The sequence below is a fragment of the Aethalodelphis obliquidens genome, unplaced genomic scaffold (assembly GCF_003676395.1).
Source record: "Aethalodelphis obliquidens isolate GAN/ISIS:26980383/991018 unplaced genomic scaffold, ASM367639v1 scaffold12, whole genome shotgun sequence".
NCBI classification, from domain to species: Eukaryota; Metazoa; Chordata; class Mammalia; order Artiodactyla; family Delphinidae; genus Aethalodelphis; species Aethalodelphis obliquidens.
This window is the reverse complement of record NW_020837956.1, coordinates 18,133,721-18,149,418: the sequence shown is the minus strand read 5'-3', so window position 1 is coordinate 18,149,418 and position 15,698 is coordinate 18,133,721. Positions and strand designations below refer to the sequence as shown.

The window sequence follows — 15,698 nt, the reverse complement described above, 5'->3', positions numbered from 1 at the left end:
GAGGAAAAAAACAGATTGGTTGAAACTTTGCATTCAGTATCAAGAGATTATACCTGGTTTAGAGGTTGACTGACACCTACTTCAGGGTTTTGTGTTGAGAGAGATGGTATTTTTGGAGCATTGAGACTGAGGAATGACCTTTATACTATTTGTAAGGGGACAGCTTGAAGATCACATGGTAGACAAAAGGTCAGTAAGGGTATTGTAATGTACTTGACTTGAAATGAACTATAAATGAGAGGATAATACTGAAGACACTTATATTTCACTTAAAATGACTAATTTTGGGAACTTTTTTTTCTAGTTATTATTTTTTCTGAGCTGAGGTTAGAAATAAATTGCATGCTATGACAGTCAGCTGATAATTAGCATGGTGGGGTGGGAGAGAGGTGATGAACTGAGATTACAGTAATGTTTCATGGATATTCTTCAAAGTGCATAAATGACATATGCGTAGTATTGAGTATATTTTTGGTTTAGAGTTGAAGGACAGAAATCTTTTATTTTGATACTAATAATGTCTTCATTCTTTAACCCTTTTTCCTCCTTTTTTTTTTTTTTTTTTTAAAGATTTTGCTCACAGATTGCCAGGAGAATGTATTCTGAATTAAAAATGATTTTTGAAACTCTTTAATACCTCTGTGGTTTTTCTGAGTAGATTCATCTCAGGTTTGATTAAATTTCCTTTAAAAGGTCTTAAATTCTTCCACTAGTGTAATTAAAATGCACCAACTGGATGAGTCAAAAAAAAGAAAATTAATGAAAATGTTATACTACAGATTTTGATTTATATTCACAAGGCCATTTGTAATGAATATTGTTCCTTTTCAAAGGGCATGCATCACAGAAGGAAGCCATGGACGTGAGCCTTGATATAACAGCACTCAGCATCCTCCAGCAGCCAGAAAAACTTCAGTGGGAGATTGTTGCAAATGTTCTTGAAGATACTGTTAAGGATCTTGAAGAACTTGGGGCAAATCCTTGCTTAACCAACTCTAAGAGTGAAAAGACAAAGGAAAAGCACCAGGAACAACACAACATTCCCTTTCCATGTTTATTAGCTGGAGGTTTATTAACATATAAATCTCCTGCTACCTCACCCATTAGTAGTAATTCTCACAGGTCACTGGATGGTTTAAGCAGAACTCAGGGTGAAAGTATATCAGAACAAGGGTCAACTGACAATGAATCCTGCACTAATTCAGAATTAAATTTTCCTCTGGTAAGAAGGACTTTACCCATTTTGCTTCTTTATAGCATCAAGGAATCTGATGAGAAAGCAGGAAAAATCTTTTCACAGATGAACAATATAATGAGTAAAAGTTTGCACGATGATGGTTTTACAGTTCCACAGATTATTGAAATGGAGCTGGATAGTCAGGAGCAGTTGTTGTTGCAGGATCCTCCTGTGACTTACATTCAGCAATTTGCAGATGCAGCAGCCAACCTTACCTCTCCAGATTCTGAGAAGTGGAACTCTGTGTTTCCCAAGCCTGGGACTTTGGTTCAGTGTTTGAGGCTGCCAAAGTTTGCGGAGGAGGAGAATCTTTGTATAGACTCAATAACTCCTTGTGCTGATGGAATTCATTTATTAGTAGGACTGCGGACATGCCCTGTTGAATCCTTGAGTGCAATAAATCAAGTAGAGGCCTTGAATAATTTAAATAAGTTAAACTCTGCACTATGTAATAGACGGAAAGGTGAGCTGGAATCAAATCTTGCTGTAGTGAATGGTGCAAATATTAGTATAATCCAACACGAATCACCAGCAGATGTACAGACTCCTTTGATAATTCAACCTGAGCAGAGGAATGTTAGTGGTGGATATTTAATACTTTATAAAATGAATTATGCCACTCGGATAGTGACTTTAGAAGAGGAGCCAATAAAAATCCAACATATCAAAGATCCCCAGGACACAATTACCTCGCTCATTTTGCTTCCGCCAGATATACTGGATAATCGAGAGGATGACTATGAGGAACCTGCTGAGGAAATGCAGTTAACCTCAAAGAATGGCATTGAGAGAGAGAAAAAGTCTGATATTTCTACTCTTGGACACCTGGTAATAACCACTCAGGGAGGATATGTAAAAATATTAGATCTTTCAAACTTTGAAATTTTGGCCAAAGTGGAACCTCCTAAAAAGGAGGGCACTGAGGAACAAGACACATTTGTTTCTGTCATTTACTGCTCGGGCACAGACAGGCTGTGTGCATGCACCAAAGGTAAGCTATTGATTAGTTTGGTTCTTCTACAAATCTTATAAAATCAATGTATATGGCATTCATTTATGTGCATACTTAGCATGAATTTTAGATCCATATAGATGGAAATTTATTTTTTTTATAATGAAGTCGTAAATCTTTCTACTGTTTTAACTGTTTTTAAAACTTTTTTCTACTGCCCTAGGTAAGGATTCTAATTTAAATAAGTTAATAAGTCTCTCAGAAAGTATCTTCTCTGCTTTAACCTCAAGAAAATAACCTGCTGTTGTTTCTGTGAGTCCTGACTCTGCATCTGCTCAAATTTGTGGCTTTGGACAAGTTACTTTAAACTCAGTAAACCTTTGTTTCTTTATTTATAAACTAGGACGAGGCAGCCTATTTCCAGGCTTGGTAGAATTAAATGAAATAATGTATGTAAAGTTTCTGGCACAAATACATGTCCTTATTTCCTTCTGAAATAAAAGTATTTAGTAAATAATTATTAGTTTTGCCAAATAAATTTTTCTTGTCTTATTTACTCTTAACCTTTTGCTGATAGTGAATCAGTTTTGCAACATTTGAGGCTTCATACAGAGTAACAGATAATGTTACTAAGGAATTACTGACAATATCAAGAAAATGAATAGTCCTATTGATTGTTTAGTAGGAATTTAGGGCCAGGAAATATTTGAAGCCTAAGTAACTATAACCAATGCTTAGCAGAGGAATTGGGTTTGGGAAGAGTTATGCATCTCATTTGTGGTTCTGGTAGGAATTAACCTGAATTTTTCCTCTCTTTAAAAAGATTTTAAGAGTTTGGCTAAGAAGGATAACAGTGGACGTAGTGGTGTGGGTTGCCTTCTTTGAAACACATCTAGTGAAATAACAAGGGGAAAAAAAATCTTCAAATAACATCAAAATCCAACTAGATTATTTTAAAAAATGAGCAGTGTAGAATAATTTTAGAATAATAGAACTTTCAGAAAAAACATTAAAATACTATGTGGTGTCAAGGATAAATTGAGCTTATTAATCATGTATATGCCAGTTCATTTCTGTGAGAGTTTTACCTCTGTTAATTTGTTTAGTCATCACACCAACTTTATGAGTTATGTACTGTTATTGTCTCCATTTTACAGATAAGGAAACCGAGGGAAAGAGGTTAAGTAACTTGCCTAAGTCACAGAGCTAATAAATGACAGAGTCAGCGTTCAGACCTGGGCAGTCTGTCATCAGAGTGCTTAAACTACATTAAACTGCCACAATGTAATAAAAGCAGAACACCCATACATTGAACTTTTTGGAATATTTTAATCTGAAAGATTTAAAAAATGAAAACAATATAATTTGCTGTAGGCCATCTGGAAGTGGAGCTGGATTTGGAACCTGAGTTACCTGGTCCCAGGGCACATATTCATAAGATACTAGTAGTTTCCACAAACGCAATCAGAGTTTAATGATTTGATTTATTTGATGAGATAGCTTTTGGCGATTCAGAGGAGAAATAGTATTTAAGCTATGAAATAGATTAATGTTTTCATGGAGTTTGGACAATGAAAATTTCTAGGAAGTGATCTCATGTAATGGAATTTATTTAGATGAATTGAAGGACAAGAGAAAGCCTGAGAAGTTAACCACTTTAAAAATTATCCCCCAGTTCTTTAAGGGTTGACTGATCAAGATGCATTTGAAAAGATGAGATTAATAACAATAAAGAGGACAGAAAAGTTGATGTTTTAAAATGTATGTATGACAGTCCATAAAGTAGATTTTTGAAAAGCACTGTAGACTGTAAATCAAATGGATTTGACTCTGTCTTGTGAGTATATTCAAATAGCATAAGACTCTCATGGAGAAACATTGAGTCTTTTGATAAAAATCTACAATTAATGTTATAAGCTGATTTTTTTTTTTTGGCCACACCGTATGGCATGTGGGATCTTACTTCCCCCAGCAGGGATCGAACCTGTGCCCCATGCAGTGGAAGTGTGGAGCCCTAACCACTGGACCACAGGGGAATTCCCTATTATTATTATTTTTTGATGAGAACTCTTAGGATTTACTCTTAACAACTTTCATATATAACACACAACTATTGATCTGTTTTTATTTCACTGATTCCTTCTCCTGTCATCTCAAATCTGCATTGAGTCTCTAGTGAACTTTTTCATTTTAGATACTTTTCAACTCTAGGATTTATTTGCCTTTTGTTCTTTTAAAATAATTTCTGTTTTTTTGTTGAGATTCTTTATTTGTTGAGTCATTTTCACCGTTCGTTCTTCTAATTCTCTATACCTGGTTTCCTTTTATTCTATAAAATATTTACAAAAGCTTCTTTGAAGTATTTGTCTGCTAAATCTAAATATGGGTGCTCAGAGATATTTCTCATTGATTTTGTTTTTCTTGAGCATGTGTCACTCTTCACATGTTTTATAATTTTTAATTTAATACTAGACATTTTAAATAATGTTGTAGAAACTCTGGACTATGATTTACCCCCCTTTGGAGGTGGTTGTTGCATTGGTTATTTGGTAACCCACCTGGCCTAAATCTGTGAAATCTGTTTCGTTTGCAGTGAGCAGCCACTGATGTTTCTTTCATTTTTTTCCCCCCTCTGGTTTTTATTTATTTATTTATTTTTAAAAATGTATTTATTTTACTTAATTATTTTTGGCTGCATTGGGTCTTTGTTGCTGCGGGCGGGCTTTCTCTAGTTGCGGCGAACGAGGACTACTCTTTGTTGTGGTGTGTGGGCTTCTCATTGCAGTGGCTTCTCTTGTTGCAGAGCACGGGCTCTAGGTGCACGGGCTTCAGTAGTTGTGGCTCATGGGCTCTAGAGCGCAGGCTCAGTAGTTGTGGCGCACAGGCTTAGTTGCTCCGTGGCACGTGGGATCTTCCCGCACCAGGGCTCGAATCTGTGTCCCCTGCATTGGCAGGCGGATTCTTAACCACTGCGCCACCAGGGAAACCCTTTGATTTTTATTTTTAAGACTTGTATCTTATTTGTTGCCTCTCTGTCCACATAGTTTAGTATTCAGCCAATGATTTTGATAATTGGCTGTGACGAAACACGTTTACTGGTAAGGTTGTGTTCAGGTGTGCCTTGGCTGTTATTATCTTTATTTTTATTTTCTCTTGTGCCCTTTCAGGTCTTTTCTACGTAGGCATGGGGACTTGGTTGACTGAGAATATGTTGATGGCTTGGACCCCATCTGGTCTTTGCTGCACATATTTGCAACCTCTGATCAATGTGGGATGTGTGGAATGTTTACCAAGCCCCCTATGTTTCTTTCTTAATCTCTCGTTATTTCTAGTGTTTTGCTTGTCCTACACAGGATTCTGACCTCGGATAGTAGAGTAGATGGGCCTTCTTTTTGCCACTGAGCCACTTTAAGCGGACAAGCTTTCCAAATCAGAGTCCCCTGTGGCAGTAGTAGCGTATCTGCTGGTTTTCACCGTTTGACCCACTCTGTTTAAATTACAGTTTTGTCCAACTTTATAGATGCTTTTCAGGAATAAGATTTTTGTCTTCCTTATTATTCTGGAAGCGAATCTCCAAATATTCTTGTTTTTTTTTTGTTCTTAAATATTTGCTAAGCTCATTTTCCATTTTCTTTTCTGTGATAGAAATAATGAAAAATAGAAATTTGATTTGATTTCATTTTATTGTGAATGCTTCAAAAAATTAAGAATCTTTGTTCAGTTTTGTTACTGCTGTGATTAAGAGATTGGGCTGTGGATTCCAATATAGCTAGTGCATCAGTTTCCTCATCTGTAAAGTGGCCACAATTATACTCCCTACTTTAAGGTTATTTGTGAAGACTAAATGAATTAAGCATTTAAAATAGTGTCTTACACATGTAAGTACTAGATAAATAACTATTTTTACATATGTTTATGTATTTGCCATTTTCATCATTAAATTTAATTTTCCTTGACAGTTTGATTTCTGAATTCTTAGAGATATGTCACTTTGGTAGCCCTCTTTTTTTGCCTTTTGAGTGAAATTAAAATAAATTAAGTTTCTTAACTAAGTAGTAGACACTTGTCTGTTTACCTATTTTTCATGTACCTACGTTGATGGAATTTTACTACACTGTAGGTGGTGAGCTTCATTTTCTCCAAATTGGAGGAACCTGTGATGATATTGATGAAGCTGACATACTAGTGGATGGATCTCTTTCTAAAGGAATAGAACCGTCTTCAGAAGGTTCCAAACCTTTATCAAATCCTTCAAGTCCTGGCATTTCAGGTATGGTATTAACTTTTTAAAATGATTCTTAAAAATGCAAATTCTTGTGATGTTCAAAGTTTTCTGGATCTTTCTTATATTATCTTAAACATTATTTCATTTATAGTCAATTCTTGGTTACTTTGAGAGAGTTCATTTCCTTGTGGACATTCTGTTGCCAGGCTTGTTTTTGTCTATTGTTTATCACTATTTTTTCAGTAGTTGGAAAATGTTGTAAACATTAGAATAAGAAATGGTTCTCAACCTGTGGTAGGTTGATCAGTTTTGGTGAAGTCACCTAAGAGGTAAAAACATTATTTTGGTCGTTAAGGAGCTTTCGGTCTAGTTAGGGAGCAACAAAGCATATGAAAAAGAGAAGAGTTCATTAAGTAAGTGTAAAGTGAGTGGAATGGCTAATATTACTAACATTACTACTGGAATAAAAATGCTGAAAAAATATTCTTTCTCAGGGGTGATATATTCAGACTCTCATTGCCCCATTGTGAACCTTTAGATAGGTTTTGTTTTGTTTGTTGTTTTTGCCTTTTCTCCTACCCATCTTCTCTACTGTCCTCCAAAACTTGTTTTTCAAAAGAAGTAATGTTAGCATTGTTACTCCTGCTTAAAAATCTTTACTTGCTCTGTGGGCTAATAACTAGTCTTTTTCTCAACCTCCAGTTATAGGAAACTTTTCATGATTTCTTAAGTGTATTCAGTTTCATGCTCTTCATATGTTACACTAAGCTCTCTTTCCTTATCCTTTCCCTATACCACAGTCCTTTTGTACTTCCATTGTGCTGTTATGTTTTATTCTTAGCACTTACCACATTTTATTCCCCAAACCTAGCATTTAAAAGAAATTGAATGAATCTTTAAAGAAAAAATGTGTTTAAACTCAAATGTATTCCAAACAAATAATACAGGAAGTTGGTATTTGTTCTTCATGAATACTTATATTTGTGCATTTGATCATTCTTCTTTGCACCAAAGGGAAACTTTTAGTGATTACTAGTATAATATATCTTAATTTTAGTGATTACTTGTATAATATATAGCAGTCTTTACTACCGTAAGGCAGGGTTTCTCATTCTCAGCACTATTGACGTTTCGGACTAGGTAATTCTTTGTTGTGGGAGGACTGTCCTGTGCTGTATTAGGAGTATCTCTGGCTTCTACCTACTTGATTGCTGTAGCACACACAATTATCCTCATCCAAATGGCCCTGGGGAGGCAAGATTATCCTCTGGTTGAGATAAAGAGACTCATGTCTCTTGCTATGTATAATTAGACTTGATTGTCTTGATTAACTACACAAGTTGGTTTAAAAAGCTAACATATTGAATGTTTTCATATTTTATAGGGTATTGGTGTAATAAGAGTTTTCATATAAATTCCATAAAAATACTATTTAGTAAAGATGAATTAGATTATAAAGAAATAAAGAAGGAGCATTGATATGCTGTTAATGTTTACAAACAACATTTAATACAGTTTCAGTCAGATTTCTAAAAGCTCTAAGCTTTGAGGAAAAATGTAATTTGAAGTACACTTGTAATAATTTTATAGAATGCAGTGTAAACTTTCTTTGTGAAGCTATTGTAAACTTATCAGATTTCATATTTTAGTCTTTTTTAAAAGTTATTTTTGTTAATTGGAATAAGAACAACAGTTTTTCAGCTTTGTTCTACGTTAGGCATTTCACAGATGTGAATACATATGTTTGTAAACGCAAACTAATCTCTCTGAAGCAGGTTGTTACTCTTATAATACTGGTATGTATACAAGGTATTCTTAACTACCCCAGAAGTGGAAAAAATGCTGTTTAAGCTTTTGGTTTGTAAGTATTTGTTTGCTGTCAGTATAGCTTTGACTTCTTAAAAATTACTTTTTAATAGAGTAAAAAGGGGCAGATATTATGTGCTTGCAGATGTTTAGCATTTTGTTTTGTAAATGACAAAGTGTAAAAGTTAATTATTGATCTGATGTAAGTCAGGCTTGCATTTCAGCACCACTACTTCTGTTGCCCTTGTTAACCTGGTGCTCGTTAAAGCTCAGTCAGGGCTCTTCTAACAGGTTGAGTTTAGGTTTCTCCAATAAGTACCCTTTCTATAATTTAAAATATTCAAGATGGATTTTTCTTAATGCTAGTTATGTAGTCAGTGCTAGTTGCTTTAGTTGTATATAGGTATCTGAGCCTACATTATTAACTTTGAGGCCATGTGGTGAATGTTGTAATTGACTAGACAAAAAACATGGATTAAAACTTTTTTTAAAACCTATTTCAAATTCTACATTCACTATTGTTAAGGAGTTGATTTATTGGTGGACCAGCCATTTACCCTTGACATCTTGACGTCTCTAGTGGAGCTAACCCGCTTTGAGACTTTGACTCCACGGTTTTCAGCTACTGTTCCTCCATGCTGGGTAGAAGTTCAACAAGAACAGCAGCAAAGGAGGCATCCTCAGCATTTGCATCAGCAACATCATGGAGATGCTGCTCAGCATACTAGAACTTGGAAACTACAGACTGACAGGTAAAACATTCTTCCAAGCTCATCTTATATATTTGTTAGAGACAACATAGAATTATTATATATGTTATTCTTTTCTTAACTTTTGCATATTAACAGCTTTGTTCCTTTCATTTGTCACCTTAATTTTAGAAATTCCTATATTCTTAGTTGTAGGATAAAACGCTAAGAGTAATCCATCATTGCAGTTAGTTTGTTAAATAAATTTGTGGATTGTGTGACTAAATACTTAAATGTTTGTTTTGTGTAGGTACTTTTTTTTTTTAATATGAGTTTTCCTTTTTTCTGTTTTTTAAAAATTTTTATTGGCGTATAGTTGATTTACAATGTTGTGTTAGTTTCAGGTATACAGCAAAGTAAATCAGTTATACATATACCTATATCCACTCTTTTTTTAGATTCTTCGCCCATATAGACCATTACAGAGTACTGAGTAGAGTTCCCTGTGCTATGCAGTAGGTTCTTATTAGTTATCTATTTTATATATAGCAGTGTGTATTTGTCAATCCCAGTCTCCCAATTGTGCAGGTACTTTTGAAGGCACTAATAATATGGCTTTCATGGAATTTACATTCTGGTGGGGATAGACAGACAGTAGCAGATATCTACTATGTCATATATAGTCATAAAAGCTCTGAAGCATGTTAAAACAGTATGGTGATAGAATAGTTGTTGGGTGTGTACGTGTGTGAGCGTGAGAGAAGGAGAGAAGATATGTGTGATATTTTTTTATATAAGGGCCCTCAGAAAGGCCTCCATGAAGACATTAATTTGGAGACAATAGCAAGTACAGAGACCCTGAGAGGTATGTTTTATGAATTTTAGGAAGAGCAAGGACACTACTATTGGAGTGCAGTGAACATGGAGGAGAGTGGTAGGAGGTGAGATCAAAGGAAATGGTTGGTAGCCAGATCATGACCATCTTTATAGGCCATAGTGAGACTTTCATGTTGAGTGAGATGGGAAGATGTTAGATGGTTTTGAATGTAGGAGTGATGCGATATAATTTATATATTAGAAGGATACATTAAGACTGCTGTGTTGGTAGTAGATTACGAGTGGTTGTGGTGTGTGTATTGGGGGGAAGTGATAGAAGCAAGGATTCTAACTTGATTGCTGTTGTGGTAATTCAGGTAATTATGGTGCTGTTGATGGTAACTTAGACCATGATGATAGTTGATGGAGGAAGTGAAGAGTGGTCACATATAGTTTGGAGGTAGAAGGAATAGTGTATGCTAATATACTGAGCATCTGGTGTGAGTGAGAATAGTTAAGGATGACTAATGTTTTGGATTGAGAAATGGAATTTCTTTTTACTGATATTGAAGTTAGTTATCAAGTAATTTGGGTTTATTTATGATAAGTTTGAGATACCTAGTAGGCATTTGGATATGAATCTGGAATTTAGTGGAGTTTTATTTTACAGCATATATGTAGAATTTAAAATCAGAGAATGGACATGTATAAGAAATACAAAAAGTTCTTATTTTAAAATACAGATTCCTGTGACCCCTCTCTTAGATTCAGGGTGGGCCCCATGAATCTGCACGTAATTCTGATGCCCAGTAGCTCACACTTAGGGGAACAAGGGCTTTTTGGAATGTACAGTTCCGAAGGCAGGTAGAGATTCCTGAGGTAAGATTATTCATTGCCCTAAGTTTAATCTTTCTCAGTAGAACTGCTTATCTTCTCTCCTGATCTGATTGAGAAGCACTAAGTTTTGTTGGAGGCTGCAAATCAGAGTATGAAAGGTGACATTAGTGGTAAGATGGTTACGGCTGAAGAAAGATTTTCGCATTATTTACTATTTTCTCCCTTACTTGACAGCAACAGCTGGGATGAACACGTTTTTGAATTGGTTCTACCTAAAGCTTGTATGGTTGGACATGTGGACTTCAAATTTGTTTTGAACTCAAACATCACCAATATTCCACAGATACAAGTGACACTGCTGAAAAATAAAGCTCCAGGCTTAGGGAAAGTCAATGGTAAGAATGGATCAAATTTTACATTTGAAGATTTTATCTTGTAGTTGGTTTCTTAAAAAAACGAATTTTCAACTTGGCTGTCTAGGTTTGACGTCCCTCCTTGCCCCCCAACCCCTGTGGTATTTTCCTTCTTTACTTTTTGTGGTTCTATTTAGAAAAGTTAATCCAGAGAACATTTAGGAGCTTTTCAGTAACTCATTGTTGTTCAGACTTGCATAAACTTGAGTAATTTAATTATGGTTCTTGGGAAATGCAGTTAGTTCCTGTGTGAGTTAGTTTCACTTTTAGCATTACTAGACTTATGCATTTCTCTTCCTAAGAGGAGACTTGATTGGGAAAAGAGCTTTGTTATGGAGTCACATATTCTTTTAAGGTTATTAGTAAAACCCAGAAGGTAATGCCAGAAATACATTCATCTTTATTTATCTTTCTTACAAGTTCCGAATTTGATGTATTGAGTTATTAAAATAGATTGTACATATTTGGCATATTGGAAACTAGATGTTATTTCTCAGTGTTTTCTTCTTAATAGGATAATTTAAAAAACTGGGGATAATTTAAGAGTAAAATGGCTACTTCACATCAGGGGTAAAAACATTGAAACCTGAAAAATTTCCTGTTTCACAAATATGTATGTATGTGTTTGTGTATATATGTGCGTTTGTATATATACGTGTGTATTTGTGTGTGTGTGTGTGTGTGTGTGTGTGTGTGTGTATTATTTTGAATCATGACAGACTCTGATGTAATTGGGATAGGACTTAGGTGTTGGTATTTTCAAAAGTCTGCAGGTGCAGTACTGTGTAGCCTAGGGTAAGAATTCTTAGTTTAGTTGCCAGCAGATTATTTCTTCAGGTGAATATCCACCATTAAAAGAGAGAAGAGCGTATGAAACAATTGAATCTAATTTTCTTCTTCTCCTAACAACCATTTTAGCACCTGTGATAAAAATCACTGCAGTTCCCAGTTTAACAGAGAATTTTAGAATTTTAGGCACATAAATCATTGATATTAAGCAAAATTAAGTTTACTAATATTTTTATCCTCTAGAAACAGCAGTAGATAGGCAGATCACCTTTCCTTTGTCTCCAGCTCTTAACATTGAAGTGGAACAAAATGGGAAACCGTCCCTGGTTGATTTGAATGAAGAAATGCAGCACATGGATGTAGAGGAATCACAGTGTGAGTTAAATTACAGAGCTGTTGTCCATGACAGTAAAAGGAGTAGTGATCCAAATGCATCATGTTGGGCAAAGATTTCCTTATGGCTTGCAAAAACATGGTTTTAAGAACACAGTTAAAAATAACCTATAATTCTGCTTTGGCAGTATGCTTTAACTTTCAGCGCATCTCTGTGAACACAGCTGCACTAATACTTGCATTCTTGTTTTTTAATATCTTGAGATTTGAAATCATGTCATGGTTCTATAATTTTTTTTTTAATCAAGGTGAATGTAAATAATATGGGAGTGGAAAAGCAACATAATATATCAGATAATTGATTATAGTTCCTTAGCATGATAGTGAATTCTTATTTGAACACATTCAAATATGGAATTTTGTGTGGTGCTGTTACATGTAAATGGGATGGATATTTGCTTATTAAATATTACATTTTAAATTATAAGCTAACTTAAAAATGTGTATTTTTCTTTTTAGGTCTTAGATTATGTCCGTTTTTAGAAGATCATAAAGAAGACATTCTGTGTGGGCCAGTATGGCTTGCTAGTGGCCTTGATCTATCAGGGCATGCTGGGATGTTGACGTTAACAAGCCCCAAACTTGTTAAAGGTGAAGTAACATATTTTACAAAAGCAGAATAAATAATCCCACAATTGTAAAAGTAGATTAGAAAAAACTGATTTCAGAAAAGTAAGATTGTTTTTTGGGGGACTTTTCATTAGTGATTCCATCAGTTTCCTGGTAACTGAGGTAATTTCCTCTCATAAGTGATTATTGTTATGTGAAACTTCAGATCCTACTTTCTGTGTCTTGAAGGTCTCAGTGCTTTTTAAAAAAGCATAAAGAAGATGAACGTAGGATGACTTAGCATGACATACAGAATTCTTCAAATAACCAGACATCATGTTCTGGCATGTTTGCCTTTTCCATCAATTTAAAGTCCTGTGTCTTCAGAGTGTTGTATATTGTTATAATATCTTCACTTATGGGATTTTTATAGAGGAGTTTTGAAAGTATCAGATGTAATGATCTGAGTGTCTTAAGCACAAATTATAATTAATGTATATTTTATATCTTATATCTGTAAGATATTAGATATTGCAGTAGTAGGACATTTATTTCACCTTTGTATCTCGGGGTGAATAAAAAAAGCCAACAAATGAGACACTTACCTTGATTGTTAAAGTAAAATTGGAGGTGGGTAAGGTGTGGAGATCCTTCCCTAAACCAAGAAAATATCTGACCACCTAAGTAACAACTATTTTAATTTGTGTACATTCCCTTCATAATGTTTGTCCCTATTCACACGCTTACCTTTAGCTGCAGACATAGTATATACACAAGTTTGAATGTACTCCCTTGACTACATCTTATTCATTCATTCATTAACTTTATGAGACTCTTTAACTTTATGATGTGTTAGGCCACATCCTGGGTTACAGTGGTGAGCGAAACTAATAACATCTCTTCTCTCATATTGCTGAGAGTATAAGTTAATTTTGTTGAATGAGAGTGTGAAACTGAAAATTTTATATGAAAATTAAAATGTCGGCTTTGACAAAATTGGGGATAAAATTATGTAACATGTATTTCAAAAGACTCAATAATGTAAAAGTGTTAATTTTCCCAGAATTTAGTAGAAATGACTCTTCTTCCCATCAAATTCCTAAAACTTTGAACTGGAGAAAATGATTGCTAAATTTTTGTGGATGAATAAAAGGATGATATTGGCCAGAGACATTTAGAAAAAGAAGATTGAGGTGGAGGGTCTTATTAGATTCTAGAACCTAGAATAATGCAGCAGTAAGAAGAATGTTAACAGTGTGGCGCTAGCACAGTAGGCAGACAGATCAGTGGAAAACAACAAAAGTAGCTTTTGTAATTACAGAAGGATTTCATACCTGCTTAGGCAACAATCAGCTTATGGTTTGTTCATGGGTATATTAGTTTGAGGGTATTTTTGCAATAAATTTTACATATAGATTGTATAGTATGATCTCAACTTAGTTAAAACCATATAAAATTGAAGCTAGTGATAATAACAACCAATATTTATCGAGTGCTTCCTTTGTGCCATGCAGTTATAAGTGTTTCAGTTACCTTTGAGGTAGGTACTATTATTATTATCATTTACTTTTGAAGAAACTGAACCATGGAGAGGTTAATTTGTCACATGCCTAATAAAATGGCAGAACCATTATTAAAGCCAGGTAGTGGCTCCAAAGCCTGTGCTTTTTCAGCTGTAATACTATAATGCTTATGTGTATGTATGCATTCACATATGTATGTCTGTGCATGCGTGCATTAAAGGACTGGATGGATACACATACGATACATCATTATCTTTGGGTGGTGCTTTAATGACAGTATTTTCTTTGTGTTTTTCTGTAGTTCACAAAATTTCTGTTATTAAAATGAATAACTTCTTTGATTGGGGTAAAACATGCGAGGTGTCAAAACTTTCTATCTTAGGCTGTTCATATAACTCCTGTGCTTTTTGTTCTTTTGCTACCAAAGGTTATTTAGCCATATTGTATGTAAACAGTGTAATTCGAAAATTCTGGCCAAGTGTATTTTTCTTTTTGTGGAGTTAATTTAACTTGCTCTGGGAAGACAAAAAACAATTTGATTTTTTGGTGATTGAATAATTTACCCCCTTCTGTACCACTCCTCTAGGTATGGCAGGAGGAAAATATCGTTCATTTTTAATCCATGTCAAGGCAGTGAATGAAAGAGGAACAGATGAGATCTGTAATGGTGGTATACGTCCGGTAGTAAGACTTCCATCCCTAAAACACCAGAGTAACAAGGGTTATTCACTTGCTTCACTCTTGGCAAAAGTTGCAGCAGGCAAGGTATGAAACAGTATCATTTTGAACTGTAACGTGCTGTTTTAAACATGGTGGTTGAGATTTGACACACTGTTAGAAGTAGTATGGCCCATAATTGCTTTATCAGTAGACACTTTGTTTGTTTGTATTTTTTCTCTGCAGCAAGTTAAAAAAATATAATCAAGGAGAAAATATTTGAATTAACTTTAAGCCGACTACCTAGCTTATATAAAGTACATTCAGTAGGGAATAATTGTTAGCAGGTACTTCCCTGTATAATTATTCTTAGTTCCTTGGGTGTGAGAGTTTGTTTCTCTGCCCTCTACTGATAATTCACTACTTTTTTTTGTTTGTTTGTTTGTTTTGTAAACATTTGAGAGACTGCAGGAACAGAAGTTGAGACGTGATTTTAGAGATGTATCTTAATTTTCATGGTTCATTTTCTACAACTAGCTATATATCATGCAGTTTCCTCATACTTGTTTGATCTTGGACTTTCCTGAACTCTGGAGAGATTTTGTTTCTCTATCATCATTATTCATAAGCAACAATAGCAGTACCAGTAACACTAATCATCTTATATTTGTATAGGTCTTCCAATTTTTCAAGGACTTCTGTGTACTTTATCTGATTTAATCCTCAAAATAACTCTGAGGTAGGCAGAGCAGGTGTTATTACCTCCAGTTTTTCATGTTGAAAGTGAGTGAACCTTAGAGATTGGGGAGCTC

At 34.7% G+C, this 15,698-nt stretch overlaps 1 protein-coding gene across 1 annotated transcript in view; it reads left to right on the top strand.

The window, feature by feature from the left end:
* Positions 1–15,698, top strand: part of BIRC6 (baculoviral IAP repeat containing 6) — a 236,563-nt gene that overhangs the window by 54,986 nt on the left and 165,879 nt on the right. Inside the window, 7 exon segments of the mRNA XM_027113430.1 lie at positions 834–2,228; positions 6,310–6,459; positions 8,747–8,972; positions 10,797–10,957; positions 12,050–12,139; positions 12,617–12,748; positions 14,816–14,994. Coding sequence (XP_026969231.1) covers positions 834–2,228; positions 6,310–6,459; positions 8,747–8,972; positions 10,797–10,957; positions 12,050–12,139; positions 12,617–12,748; positions 14,816–14,994 — 2,333 coding nt within the window.